A 14,738-nucleotide genomic window follows, 5' to 3' on the forward strand; every position below is an offset into this window, starting at 1 on the left:
TCTAGCCTGAACCTACTTTCAATCAACTTGTGGCCGTTATATATAGTTATTCCAGGTAGTGCTTGGGGAAACTGGGCTTCTCACATTCCCCAGTGGTCCCCCCGGTAAGTCTATACACAGCCACCAGATCCCCTCTCAGCCTTCTCTTGTGGAGGCTGAACAGGTGTTCAGGTCTCGTAGCCTCTTTTCATAGGGCCTGCCCTGCTGCCCCTTGACCATGCAAGTGGCCCTCCTCTGGACCCTCTCAATGCTGGCCACATCCCTCCTGAAGTGCAGTGCACAGATCTGATCGCAGTTCTCCAACTGCGGCCTAACCAATGTTGCATAGAGGGGGAGGATCACCTCCTTGGACCTGCTCGTGATGCATCTGTGGATGCACGACAAGGTGTGGTTAGCCTTACTGACCGTGTCCTCACATTGGCAGCCCATGTTCATCTTGGAATCCGGAATGACTCCAAGATCCCTTTCTGCCTCTATGCTGACGAGAAGGGAGTTTCCCAGCCTATATGTATGCTGCTGGGTCTCTCTCCCCAGGTGCAGTACCCTGCACTTGTCGGTATTGAATCCTTTCCTATTCTCATTCGCCCACCCCTGTAACCTGTCCAGATCTAGCTGTAGCCTGTCCCTCCCTTCTACCATACTCATCTCTCCCCACATCTTAGTGTTGTCCGCGAATTTGGACAAGGTGCTTTTCACCCCCTCGTCCAAGCCGCTGGTAAAGATGTTGAACAGTACAGGCCCGAGGACCAAGCCCTGGGGGACTCCACTGCCCACATCACTCCAGGTCAAAAATGACCCATCCACCACCACTCTCCGGGTGCGGCCCTCCAGCCAGTTTGTGATCCATCTGACTGAATGTCTGTGGACCAAAAGTCAGAGAAATGATTTGCAGTCTTTGTGAGGACTTGGGAGATGCATTGACATGAGTTCTACCATCATGTGGCTTAAAACCATGGAAATGAACTCACTCCTTAAAGATGTAGCCTTTGGGCTTATAAAAAGGAATAGCATCCTTACCACCCCTTCCCAGCCAGATTTAAAGAAAGCACCTATATGACAAGCCTCAAACCTTTCCTTGGTTTTTGTGGTACAGAAGTCAAATATTTATAATCAAACAAGCCCTAACAGCTCAACAGCTGTTAATATCCTAATCTTTTCCTGACATGCATGTTTGCTTCTAGTATGAAAGGAGCCTGCAAACGGAATAAAAATCAAGTTAAAATGTGTTTATGGCAGAAAGGTATCACTACAAAGCCCATTTAGAAAATAAAAGGCAAATGGCTAAAACCACAAGAACAATGTAAAACATGAAGAAGTCTTACTTGGTGCAATAGTTGCATGTGGCCGACATGGTGGAATGGGATATGGAACAGGTTTGTGTGGATTGTACGTTGATGGAGCCTATGTAGAAAACAAACAAACAAAAAAACAAAGAGGCAATAGTGAGAAAAGAGTTAAGTAGTATGTTACTCTAACAAAGGGAAAAGCACCACACAATCCTACTGATATTGAACAGACCAATGTTATTTCTTTAGGGAAGAACTATATGAATAGGAATTTGGCCCTTTTGGTTTTTTAAAGTACAAAAATACTGGGTCACTGCATAATTTTTACTACACAAGATTCAACAGCATAAATAAAGCCATCAGTGCATATTGATAGACAAAAGAAAAAGCTCCGTCCTCCCCCTTTCTTTTTTAAATTTCATAATTAGCTTTATAAATACTACTGTTTTAAGACATACTGGTTTGGATGGTCCAAGTATACGGGCTGCTATTCCCTTTCCTTCACTACTGCCGTCTTCATTCTCCTTCTTGACAGGTGTTCCCTAAAACATGAAAACAACCTGCTATTAAGCATTTATTTAAAATAAACACAAGAGGGTGTGGAGATAGTTTCACTACATAAGGGTTTACACAATAGCCTCTCTAAATTGTTTTCAAATGCACAGCTATTCTGATCATGTTAAATCAGTAACGTAACAGCTAACAAAAAGATCTGTTCCATGCTGTTTGAATCATAAATAAGAAAATTCTAATTAGGCTGTTTTATAATAGTGGCTCTCAGCCTTTCCTGTGGCTCACCTCTCTTCCTGCTCCTTGCACAGCTCATAAGCTACCTACATCTCTTTTGACCCAAACTCCCCCACATTCTCTTCTTGGCAGACCTCACCACTACAAAGACAAATCAGCGGAGTTCATCTCCACTTATAGCATCATTTTGTTTGGGATATTTAAAACTGCACTAGACCTAATGAAAGTATTAATGAGATCAACTCTGTATTGGGTCTAAAAAATGAGTTGGGAGATGACAATTTAAACAAACATTCAACTTTTAGTTCCTACAATTCCATCAAGCATATTTGTGGCATCTTATCTACTTCTTGCAGAAAAAAAGTGTCTTACTGTAACAGGGGCCTGCTCGGGGCCGCTTTTGCTGTGGCCCGCCCACCTGTTCCTGGGCTAACGGCCCGTGTTCTCGCCTGCCATGCCTTGATGTCAATTAGTTAATAGATGTTAATCAAGCAGGAGGCTGCCCATTTCCTGCCCCAATGCCAAGGAGTGCTATCTGCGGCTCCTTTCCTCCCCTACACTGCAGCCCAAGCCTTGCCGATGGCATCACGTTTTTCTCACTATCATCGGGCCCCTCGCTGGGCCCCAGAATCCTACTATTGAACCTCACCTGGATTCTTCCCCTCAGGTGGACACTTCTGCCATCATACCAGGCAACACAGCTCCCTGAGCTGCTTCCCCAGGTGTGATCCCCTCACCGGGACCTTCGGCTACTAGCCCTGGCCCACCTCCAGGCCAGTTGGAACCCCAGGCCCTCAGCTCTTGGGCATTCCTAGCGGTGGACCCCCCGGCCCTTCCAGTCCTGGCCCCAGCATGGGCCAGTCAGGGGAAGTTCAGACAGCCCCCAAGTCAATGGCCCTTACTCTTCTTCATGGGGTCCACCTTCCCAACCCTCCAACAAGGGGTAACCTACTCGGTTGTGGGGGCTAGGGGTTAAAGGTGCCCTGATCCGCCTTTCACCCAGGTGGTAACTGGTCTGGCATTTCCTGGGGGCTCCTGCAGCACCGGGAGCCGCACCGGGCCACCCACTCCCAGCAGGGTGCAGTTTTAGGTCGTACCCAGGACCAGGACCAGGACCAGGACCAGGACCAGGACCAGGACCAGGACCAGGACCAGGACCAGGAGCCTCCTATCCATCCCCTACAACTCCTCCCTTACTTCCAGGTGATATCAGCAGCCCTCCAGCCAGGCAACGTTGTTGCCTGCTCCAGCAGCAGAACTGCCTTGCTTATATGGGCAGCCATGAATCTAAAATGGCTGTCCTCATTAGGAACCTGGCAGCTGCCATCTCCAGGCCCTCAAAGTGGCAGGTGCACACAATGCCCTGCCACACTTACCCATACATGGAGTGCTGTTTATTCAAGAGTCCAATAGAAATATAACTGGATTATTTTTATTTGTACCTGATGAATGCTTAATGAAAAAACTATTTAATAGGACTATGCTTACTGGAAAAATCCCATTTATGCGACTTGGTTTTCCCTTTGGATAAGGGTTTCCAGGAATCATACCACAGGAAGATATCATGGCATGAGGCGCTTTACAGCCTACTTTGGAAGCCTGCAATACAACGAAAGAAAATTGATTTAAAGAACTACAAGCCTAAACAGAACTGTAATATTTACTGTCTGAAATTCAGCATTTTTAAAAAGTATAATTTCACTGTCATGCTATTCATACTACACTAAGAAGGAACAGGCCTACAAGGAACTCTCAGATCTAAAGCTCTCCACAACTTTACCTAACCCTTTATGTCAGTTCTTTTCTGCTATTCCTTCCTATTCACTGCATATCAGATGCAGTATTCCTGTCTTGTTTAGATATTCCTTTGGGCCCAATTATGCTTATATTGAAGGTAATGACAGCACTTGAAATGTCTTTAAAGTAGATAGTTCCCCTAATTCTCTCTGAGGTTTCCATACCCATTCTTTTACATAATCTTAATGCCTGGCAGAAACTTCCTCTCCCTGCTTACCCAGTTATTTTTTATTTCTCTTGCAGATTCACATTATCTAGTTCAATCTCCTCAAGCACTTTCTGGTGGCTATTAATGATAGAGGCCATGGAAATAACTCGATATCTCTAATACCTGCTCAAGAATTCTCCTGCACCTTTTCTTCTCTGACATATTAATCCTGAACAGATCTTCAACAAGACGATAATTCTGAGCATCAACAATGTTGCTACAAAGAAAGCCATTAATTAAAGAGTTACTGTCAGGTTATCCACTTATCACAGATTACCAGAAATATCAACAGTTTTTCAATAGGGCTTTATTTTTTTCAAACAGTTCTCAGCAATATATTCAAGAAATATAGTCAGTCCACATAAAAATCATTCTTAACACTATGCACAACTTGATTTCTTTGCCTTAAAGGTCAATAAATGAAAAAAACCCTCAGACGAAAGGATGTCTATCATAACTGTGACTGAAATATCATATCCCAATTTTTTCTAAATGTATACACTACGTAAAAAAAATACCCATCTGAATTTATGATCAGAAACAACCAAATTAAACAGAATGAACTGCACTGAGAGGTTTCGGTTAGCAGATTCATTCTGACCAAACCCATTCACAGCAGCAAGCTCTCCAACTTGGCATATTTTCTTGTTCCTTACCAGCCTGTGTTCTGCTGTTCCAATCTCTAGTTTTCCCCAGAATCAAAAAGAAAGGAGTCTCAGTAATTAGCTCCATATTTTGCAGAAATGAAACATTTCAGATGCTTCCAAATGGAAGTGGAGTTTCCCCAATTAAATTTAAATTAGAGGAATAAGCTACTACCCCCTAACAAAACAAACTGCACCAGGCAACCCCAACCCTAACATACAAGCTCTGCCTCAAGACCTTAGTAGTAGTAGGTCATTGTTTCCAAAGTTGTTCCAAACCAGTATCAGGGAGAACTGTGAGAACCCTTATGAAGTATAGCTACTTTCCATTACAGTTTGGAACGAAGGACATTAAAATGAAGGAAATGTAATGCTAATGCGACCAGCCAAAAAGCCAGTAAAAGCTTTCAGAAACACCTCAGCACACTGGTATTAAAGATGCGACTCACCTTGGGACTGAGTTTTCTCCGCTCTGCTGGTTTGCAGCATAAGCATAAAAAGCCCTGTATGAAGTGTTTAAGAGACTAACACCTCCTAAAAATGTATAATTATTCATGTCAAGAGTTTACATGCTAAGAAGTTCTCAAGAGGGTCAACGTCATGAACCTATAAAAACAGCACTTCATGTATGGGTAAAACACCCCTTACACAAAATATAGATAGAAAACATCATTAGCATAACAGCCCTCCAAAACAGACAGTGCTGAAATCTGTAATAAACATAAATTGATATAACAAAAAGATCCATGGGAGCAATAACTTTTCCATATAAATATTCCTTTGGAATACCACAAAAACCCTTTATAATACTGTTCTGATTCAACAAACAAGCACACCTGTTTAAGTAGACACTGACATAACTCACATCTTAAAAACTATTTACCAAGTGCAATTAAATATTTATTGGGTTCTAAAAATACAGAAGATGCAAGGCTTAGGATAGAGGAGAGCAAGCTAAAGGTCCACCTAGGTGGATTCAATACTTGGAAGAGTTCATTCAGTAAATGGAAAGAGAATTTGAGATCTAAGTCTCCAAATGGCTTCTGAATACACCACATAAGTTTTACCTAACTGTCAGGTCTCAGCCAGATAAAGGACACCAGTAACAGGGTGCATCTACATGAGACACTTATTGCAGAGATGCCCAATACATGCCACAGTAAACGGTCAATGTCTACACAAGTGGTGCTATTAGGCTGGAGTAAACTAATCAACTCTGCCACAACACAAGTGTTGATGGTGACTGGGGCTGGTTGGGGCATGAGGATGCTATAGTGTGGGAGCTGCCGGCTGGCTAGCCCCACACAGTAGCATCCTTGTGCCCCAGTCAGCCCCTCCACAGCACACTGAACCAAGGTGAAGCAGCTCCAAGCTGGCAGACTATAACAACTTCCCCTCCCCTCCCTCCCCTGGCAGGCAGGGCTGCCCTACTCCAGCCCAATGTGCTGCACTCCCAGGCACATGTGAAGATGCTGCATCTGGGAACAATAAACTCCGGTGCAAACTGCACTAGAGTTTATTTAGGTGCATTAATTTCACATGTAGATTAGCCCACAGAGTGACACAGTTCAATACCAATGTATGTTGGGAGAGTGTCCTCTCCTGTTCAAAGTTCTACTCAATCCTTTTTCTACTCATAAGCATGAATTTCTTTTTTTTTTAAAGTTGTATTTCCACCTTAAAATGGAACAGCATGCTTTCTTTGACATTTTCCTTTGTCTGACATTTTTTGTACACGAATAAAACTATAACATTTTGATATACTAACACAACACATAAGAGATACTTACCAAGCTAAGATTTCTAAAGCGATAAGCTTGTCTTTGCTAAAGGTGAAACAGTTGAGGATGTTAACCATTTTTGATGCTGGGATAGCAACCATTTTCTGACAAGTACAAGCAGAAGAAAAAAGGTTGGTTACACAAATTATAAGACAGTACCCCTTAATTTTAATTCATGAGTTTAATGCATGAGTCTAAAGCAAAATCCCTATATCTGAATTTAAATAAACAATCACCACACTCTATTTACTCATCTTAACAGCAGTTATTCACTCACTGACAGCTCACCATTCTGTAATATCCAGTACAGAAAGAATGACACTCCTGTAGAGTAAAAGGCCATACATTACGATGGCAGAAGGCAGGGTAGATTTGCATCTTAGAGACTAAATCAGAGATGCATAAGCTTTTGTAATCAGGAGCTTGCTTCATCAGATATGGACAAGGGACTACAGGAAGCAGAGGAAACGGAAAGCAATAATTATAATACAAAGGAATGATCATCCTTCTCATTAGATCAAGCAAGATGCTGCTTATGAAAGCAGTTCCATCTTTAAGTTAGCCTAAAGGTGCAAATCTGCTGTTTCCTTCTGACTGGTCTCAGACTAACACAATTAACCACCTCTCTCATGTACGCTGTCATCAAGAGAGAAATTAAGTAAAGAGGTAAGCACACAATTATACATTATGTCCATTTGCTGGAAAAGTAGTTGTAATGGAAATTAAGAGCAGAAGAAACAGGCAAACACCTCACAGTAGTATCCCATGAAAAAACTTACATGCTGTAAAGCCTTTATTGCTTTCAGCTGTGGTTCTGCCCAAGAAAAGTATCTTAACAACTCAACAACCTGAAAAAGACAAGCATACTGTTCATGTTTATATATGTACATTTTATTAACAATATCAAATACCTTTGAAGTTACTTTACTTTTCAAGAACAGTGCAATCTTGCTAAATATATGCACATTGATATTTTATCAGGTGCACACAATAATATACACTGTGTTTTCTGTTTGCCCTAGGATACTAACAGGTTATCAAGTGAAAAGAGTTGGCTTTTTTAGGAAATGTATTTATAAATGAATATGTATGCTCTTTTGTATTTTATACACATGTACTCCTACTCGACATATACACAATATACAAATAAGCAAATATACTCAATGTACAAGATATATACTAGAAAAATTGTGAACTCGCTTTTAAAAGTATAGTCCCACACAAGGTTACAGACATTCAGGGTGGCATTTTAATGCTTCCTAGTCATCTAACTTACCATTTTTGGTAATCTGCATGCAGGAATTCCATTTCTGGCCATGAAAGCCTGTGCACATTAAACAGCTACATACATGTACAGACTGGGCATGTACATTGAGAACAAAATGGAGGAGGAGGGAGAAAGCTTTCTATCTTTTGGCCCCAACAGGTGAGTGGCCAGACACTTGTGGGAGAAGCTGATGAAAGTGATTCTAAGCCTCCTCTCACCATCAAGTATTTGAGACCTAGGTTTCTGATTTGTCAGCATGATGCTTTAGGTCAGGTATTGTCTAGCCTTCCTCTAGTGCTCCTTTTGAAAAAAAGCCAGTCTCTTGTATTTACTAAATCACAAGGAAAAAAAATGGGGAAAACAGCAGTGTACAGGAAAGCTTCTGCCTCACTGGGAGCAGGATTCCAAGTTAGAAATAAAGGCCCTCTTTCTTCCAAGCAAGCTGGCACTTTGTTAAGCCATACACTCTCCCGCTTGCTCTTTTCCTCCTGACAATATATACTTCACAGGACTCTTGAGGCTGCCCAGAATACCAGTTTCAAAAGATGCTTCAAAGAAAAGACTGGATAATACCTGATCTGTTGTGCGATTGGTAGAATGATGTGCTGAGGGAGTCAGAGATCCAGCTCACTCAAGCTCACTCCCTTTGGGTGATGGGGGCCTAGAACCTAGTCCCTAGCCACTCAGATATGCGGGAAGGCCAGAAAGGTCACTTTCCTCCTCCTCCTAGCCCTTCTAGTCATGCATTCCAGCCAGATATATTTTAAGGACCTTAGATGCCACTGCAGCAGGGGTGTCAGATACAGCCACTTGGTCAGAAAGGGCTCGTCTGGCTGGATCATCTAGTTCACGGTACTGCCAAAGGGTCCTGGGCTGGACCTGGTAATGCTACATTCAGCATGTGCCCAGACTAGCTCCATGTGACAGCTGAGTAGAGGTGCACTGATACACTGGTCCACTACTGGATCAGCATCAATATAAAGAAAATTGACTGCATCGGAAATCAGCTTTTTTTGCCTGATGTGGTTGATAATTTAACTGATAAATGCTTCGTGCATGCATGTAGCACGTAGGCAGCAAGGAGCACAGCCCAGCAGCTTGGAGAGCTGTGTCTAGCTGGTAAGTCTGTTGCAGGGAAAGGGGGAAGGAAGGGGCATGGTGGGTGGAGGGGCAGATTGAGGCCCCCCGCAGTGAGGAAGGGAGTGGGGCTGGGGCAAGCACTGCCCAGCCAGGGCATGGGATGGAACTACGGCTCGTCCGGGGGGCAGCTCCCGCCACTGCACGCACCCCAGGAGGGCATGTGTCTTTGGATCTGCGTGGGGCAAGGTGGGTGGGGGCCAGGGCTGACAAGAGGCGCTCTACACACACAGATGTTCAAGTAAGTCAAATTGTATCCGATTTTCCACGGTCTGTACTTTAGTGTACAGACAGAACCCAGGACCTGATATTTTATGAAAATACAGAGAAGTATGTAGAACTTTACCTGTTCACCAGAGAAGTATCCATGTACATATTCAATAGCCTTTAGCTTGTATTCAGTCAATACAGCCTAGAAAACACAAGAGAACAGCAATTAACTGATAAAACCTAATTATAACACAACCATCTGCAAAAAAAAAACAACCAACCAAAACTATTCATATGAAAAACATGTCTAATGTTGCAAAGCAAGTTAGCATTTGTTACTGATGGCATTTGTTACAAGGAGTTGTATACTCCTTGAAGAATAATGTGAGTATTTGTGAGCACAGGGAAGACGTTAAAGCTACACAGTAATGCATCTTTACTTCTTTAGTTTCTCTATCAAGTTTACCATTTCCCTTTTAAAAACTTCAGAAGAACACCATTATCATTCTTTCTATTCCTTCCACATTTTAAATAGACTGGTTCCATTATTAACTGTTTAACAGCTCTCTAACCAAGACTTGGTAATTAATTAAAATGAACATTTGAAAGCACTTAGCTGAATACCTTGCTTCAAATACTTCTGAAGAAACCAGACATTCCTTAAGTACAACCTTATAATTAACTATACATACAGGCATTGTTAGCACAGAACTAACATTTGTGATGTATGCAGCTATCAGAAAACTGAAGCAGTTGCTACATATGAGGGCCTCTATCTGACTAGAACAGCAAACTGCCAGGCGGCAGTTAATTAGGTTAATAAGGTTAATTTTGCATAACAGAAGCCTGCCTTTCCATCTCAAGGGAAACCAATATCATAGGGCACCTATACATGTGCAACAAGGCTGCTCCAATGCATTGTAATAAGCAGACTCCATTAATCAAGTCTGCTGGAGTGTGGTAATTGATCATGTTATGATCATGTTTCCGAGGCACCCATACATTGGTAATGTAACTGGAAGGAATTGGGCAAGGTAACTTTTCACACCAAAGGGACTGCTCCATGTATGAAGATACTTGCTTGATTGAACACTGAAGGAGGACTTCCCCCCAGCCTGCTGTGGAGGTGCAAGCCGAGAGCACTCCATGGCAGAGAAAGATGCGTTCTGTAAGATTATGCTCATCTTCAGCAATTAATCTAATTTTGTCCATTAATCAATATAGGTACACCCATGCATCAGTCCAGTATTGGATCAGCACTGAAAATTGTCTGCAGGGTTGTCTGCCCCAGGCCCCGCGCTTTAGGGGGCCCCACAGAGCTGGGCAAAGCAGCCACGGCAACTCTGCACTGCTGTCAGCTTCGCATCCAGCCACTTGGCCCAAATGCCAAAATGTGAAAAGGAGAGTGAGTCAAGTAACTGCAAGAGTGCCAGCCTGAAAAGGCAAGGCTGTTGTTCTCTATGATGGAAGAGAAGCTAAGAACTTCTATTTTGGGTCTATTCAGTTTCAGAAGAGAGGTGGGACAGCAGGTGAGAAGGTAGTTAATGCAGAGATATACCTATAGTCCGATGACCCTATAAAAGTGATGTAGGCTGATAGCTAAGAGCTTCCCAGGGCCAAACAATACATGCAGCAGCTTGTTTTTTCAGAGAGGCTACACACCAAACAGCTGAAGCACTAGAATGTTTCTTTATACCAACTCTTCAGAGCATTTTGGTTCTTAAAAGAATATGGTGTCTTCCCCCTTAAGAAACTATTATCATTTTAACTGAGAAAGAAAAAATGCCAACTTGTACGAGGCCTCCTAGTCATAGGATAATTATGGGGGGAGGCACACTGAGTGCTTTAAAGCTAGGACACTCATGTTACTTGCATTCAAAACTGTATTTAAAAATAAGCTGATAAAAACCAGGGTGCATTGCACGAAGCAACTGGTAAAGACCGGAGTCAGTGAAACCCCATATGGAATTACAGTAGTATTCAACTTTCCGGTAACCCTATCCTATGCAGCATAAGACGATCCCTAAACTCAGTCAATAAAGAAAAAGTGACAAAACTGTTTGAAAAATAATATTATAGCAATTTATTCAACACATTCATGCCTTGGTCCTAAAGAATTGATTGATATATTTAAAGTTTTCCTGCTCGAATATAAACATTTTAGTAGAAAATTATCTAGTTTAATATGAGATGCTTAGCCATTCAGCATCATTTTCTAAGCAAATGGGAAAAAAAGTTAAGAGTGAAATGGATTACTGAAGAATCAGAAACAACAGTAATACTTCACAACAAGCATCAAATGAATGCACAAGAACAAAACAGAAGTTTTGGAACCTTTGTAATTGTTTACACTTCCTGACACCTTTCACACTTCACAGCATCTTGCAAATAAATATAAGTGAACTGAGCTTGCTTCCATGATAGCGTCACCTTCAGAGAAGCTCCTGATTAACGTCAGATCAAGACACTACTGTTCAAGAACACGAGTGCTTTGTTCCTTTAGCTGAGCCCACAGAACTCTTCCCAAAATAAAACAGTTATCTACATGTGGAGTCATTCAAGAAACAAGCTTCCGAGTTTAAAATCCACACACTATCTTAATCCATGTTACTTCCTTAATCGAGACCAGTGGTCTCCAAACTTTTTTATTGCGCACCCCTATCAGCAAAAAATTTTTGAGCATGCACCCCCAATATATGTATATTTATTTATAAATTATATACATGTACTACTGTACTAATATATTATGTACTAGCTGTATATATAGAGATCTATAGATCTATAGATCTCTATATATACAGCTAGTACATAATATATTAGTACAGTAGTACATGTATATAATCTCTCTCTCTATAGAGAGAGGGAGAGAGAAAATAAGTATAAATATAAATAGAAGTTCTAATATTTTCTTCCTGCCCCCCAATGGATTGTCTTAGTGCACCCCACTTTGGAGACCACTGATCTAGACAAGCGCAGCGAGAAATGCAATGACTACATCCTACCCGCCACTCTTTTATTACTTATACAATCACCCATCTATGTACAGAAGGCAAAGGAGAGATGCTGTATAGACTAACTGCATCAGAGGTATGTAAGTTTACATAAACAAAAGCTCACTTTATTGTAAACTGTTTCTAATAGTCCCAAAGAAAACCATTTATAGTTTCTACTATTCTAATATTATAAAATAATTATTATAAAAGTCTGTGTATCTGTCACGCTTTATTCCTACTCTGATTAGCTGATGGAAACAGCCAATCAGAGTGCTCCAAGCATGGGGGAGCACCCCCATGATTCCAAAGCCGGGCTGAGGCCTGGACAGAGGGTGGGGAACCAAGACCAGCAGGGCTGCCCCCAACTCCCCCAGCCACGTCCCTGCAAGAGGCAGAACAGCGGCAGCATGGGGTGTTAGGTGGCAATGCTCCATCCTAGCCCCCTCCCCATCATTCTTGATGGGCAATTGGCTAGTAAATTATAAGTCCTCGAATTCCTGGAGGAAAGGGGCATCCATAGCTACTGAGCACAAGAGTTAGGGATACAGCCTCTGAGTCAAAACTTCCTTAAATTGCGGGGAGGGGGCTGACTGCAAGTGGCAAAGAACGCGGGGGGCGGGGAGAAAACCACAGTCATACCCAGCCCCCTCTCCACTTCAGCATCTGCTCTCTGTCCCTGTGACACAAGACACTGTGCAAGAAGGACCTATGGTCTCACCCAGTAAGCAGCTGTTCTTAGATGTATACATCTATATACGTTTTAGTAAGCATTCACATTGAACCCAACGCAACCAGCCGCTCGGCTCGGAGCCTTCCCCTGCCAGGGGTCCGGCCTGCACTACCCTGCGCTCACCACCAGCCACAGCTGGCCAGTCTCCTGTGCGGGCGACTCCCCTCTTTGTTGCGAAACCCTGACCTGCAGCTCCCGCTCGCGGTGGAGGCGCTCGGGTAAAGCGCCTTGAGCCCCCGCCGGGAGGTTCAGCCTCGACACGCGCAGGAGCCGCGTTACCTTCCGGATCTCATCCAGCACCGTCTCGAACGACTTCTTGTCCATCTCCAGCCGCGGGGGGAGGCCTCCGGACCGCGCCCCTCAATTGCCGGGACGCACCGCGGAAGGACAGACTAGGCGGGCGAGGGCAGAAGCCGCCCCGGCCCCGGGAGAAGGCGGCTTACGAAGGGAAGAGGCTCATGGTCCCCCCGCGCGGCGAGGGCCTGGGGCAAGGGGCAGAGCGGGAACGGGTCCCGCGGCCCCCAGCGTCCATGGCCCACGCCTCTCCGAGCCCCGTAGCGACTCGCTCTCCCACCACCCGCCTCAAGGGTCCACGACCTCTTTGGTCGCGCGCCAATGACGTCACGAGGCAACGCCTAAGAGGCCCCCTCCATGCAACCAAAGGCGACCGCGTGAGGCGATTGAAGATTATGCCTTCATGCCACTAGACTCATTTGCCGCGAGACTGCTGCAGGAGCCAACGGAGCTTTTTTTTTGTTTTGGTTTCTTTTCAAAGTTCTTTCTCCTCCGCAGCATGATTGGGTTGTTTTTTGTTTTATTTTGTTTTTCTCAGGCACTCACGGAAACAACTTCGGAGGAGGGCTAATCCCATTGGTCGTGTGACTTAACGCGCCACTTTCCGGGAGCAGGGGGCTTAGCCTCGTCCTCTAGTCACACAGTGCGTCGCGTCGCGTTGCGTCGCTTCGCGCGGCCGTGTTGCTGACTGACTTCCCCACCCTGATCTCCAGCAGCGGGGGCGGTGCAAGTGCGCATGCGCCCGCGGGGTGGGGTCCGCTGCCGGCTCGTCGCCAGGGCAACGGCGGCAATGGCTCTGCCGCTGCTAGTGCTGGCGCTGCTCGGGGCCGTGCCCGGCGCGCAGGTAAGCGCCCCCCTCCCCCCCACCTCGGGCCGGGGTTGGAGCTTGACTCCTCTTGGCTAAGACGAAGCGGGGCAGCGGGCGTGTGGGGAGTGCCCGAGGCGGGGGGAGTTACAACGTGACTCTTGGGCTTTGCCCCTTGAGCCCGGGACGGGATTGGCCTCGGAAAGGATGAAAAAAATAAAATACAGTGTTGTTCCTGAGCTCCTCCTGGGCAGCACCTCCTCCCCCTGGCTCTGGCCCAGCTCAGCATCTGTAAGACCAGGAAGGAGGCTCTGTCCACTGGCTGCTTGAGCTCGTTGTGCTATGCTCGCTGCCCCCTTGGCGTGCTTGGACCCTCAGTCCTTTACGCTGTTTTTTGTTGTCTTTATCCCACAAATTCAGTCCAGGACCCCCTCCCCCATTAACTATTGGGAGCTAGCTGTTGCTCTCTGGGCAGACCATGTTAGCAATGTGTGTCAAACAGGCCTGGGTCTCAGTTCCTGCCCCTGTTCTGTTCATGTCTCCAGGCAGTTTCACTGGACAGCACCCTCTGGTTCCTTGGACTGGTTTCATAGATTTCATAGACATTAGGGCTGGAAGAGACTTCGGAAGATCATCGAGTCCAGCCCCCCCGCCCAAAGGGCAGGAAGTCAGCAGGGGTCACAGGATGGCAGACTGTTCCAGACTTTGGGGGCTCGGACAGTAAAGAAAGTCTTCCTTATGTCCAGCCTGAAATGGTCTCACAGTAGTTTATGACCGTTCGACCTCGTCATCTCTTGGGGCGCTATGGTGAACAAATGTTCCCCCAGATACTGGTGGTC

At 44.7% G+C, this 14,738-nt stretch overlaps 2 protein-coding genes across 4 annotated transcripts in view; one reads left to right on the top strand and one right to left on the bottom strand.

Annotated features, from left to right (window-relative positions):
- The window catches only part of PROSER1 (proline and serine rich 1), a 26,941-nt gene extending 13,570 nt beyond the window's left edge, over positions 1 to 13,371 (bottom strand). The window contains exons 1-8 of the mRNA XM_019524336.1: positions 13,080 to 13,371; positions 9,214 to 9,279; positions 7,243 to 7,311; positions 6,473 to 6,567; positions 4,162 to 4,255; positions 3,522 to 3,632; positions 1,745 to 1,828; positions 1,323 to 1,401 (exon numbers count right to left, since the gene is read on the bottom strand). Coding sequence (XP_019379881.1) covers positions 1,323 to 1,401; positions 1,745 to 1,828; positions 3,522 to 3,632; positions 4,162 to 4,255; positions 6,473 to 6,567; positions 7,243 to 7,311; positions 9,214 to 9,279; positions 13,080 to 13,124 — 643 coding nt within the window. The 5' untranslated portion in view covers positions 13,125 to 13,371. The remainder of the gene's footprint in view (positions 1 to 1,322; positions 1,402 to 1,744; positions 1,829 to 3,521; positions 3,633 to 4,161; positions 4,256 to 6,472; positions 6,568 to 7,242; positions 7,312 to 9,213; positions 9,280 to 13,079) is intronic.
- A 205-nt stretch (positions 13,372 to 13,576) lies between these two features.
- The window catches only part of NHLRC3 (NHL repeat containing 3), a 39,504-nt gene continuing 38,342 nt past the window's right edge, over positions 13,577 to 14,738 (top strand). For 2 of the 3 annotated variants that reach the window (XM_019524338.1, XM_019524337.1), the window contains exon 1: positions 13,788 to 13,938. In XM_019524338.1, coding sequence (XP_019379883.1) covers positions 13,831 to 13,938 — 108 coding nt within the window. In that variant the 5' untranslated portion in view covers positions 13,788 to 13,830. Of the gene's footprint in view, positions 13,738 to 13,787; positions 13,939 to 14,738 lie in introns of those variants that run through there. The other variant, XM_019524339.1, reaches the window with a different exon arrangement.

This window comes from Gavialis gangeticus, unplaced genomic scaffold, assembly GCF_001723915.1.
Source record: "Gavialis gangeticus isolate Ggan-Ray unplaced genomic scaffold, GavGan_comp1, whole genome shotgun sequence".
In the NCBI taxonomy this organism is placed as follows: Eukaryota; Metazoa; Chordata; order Crocodylia; family Gavialidae; genus Gavialis; species Gavialis gangeticus.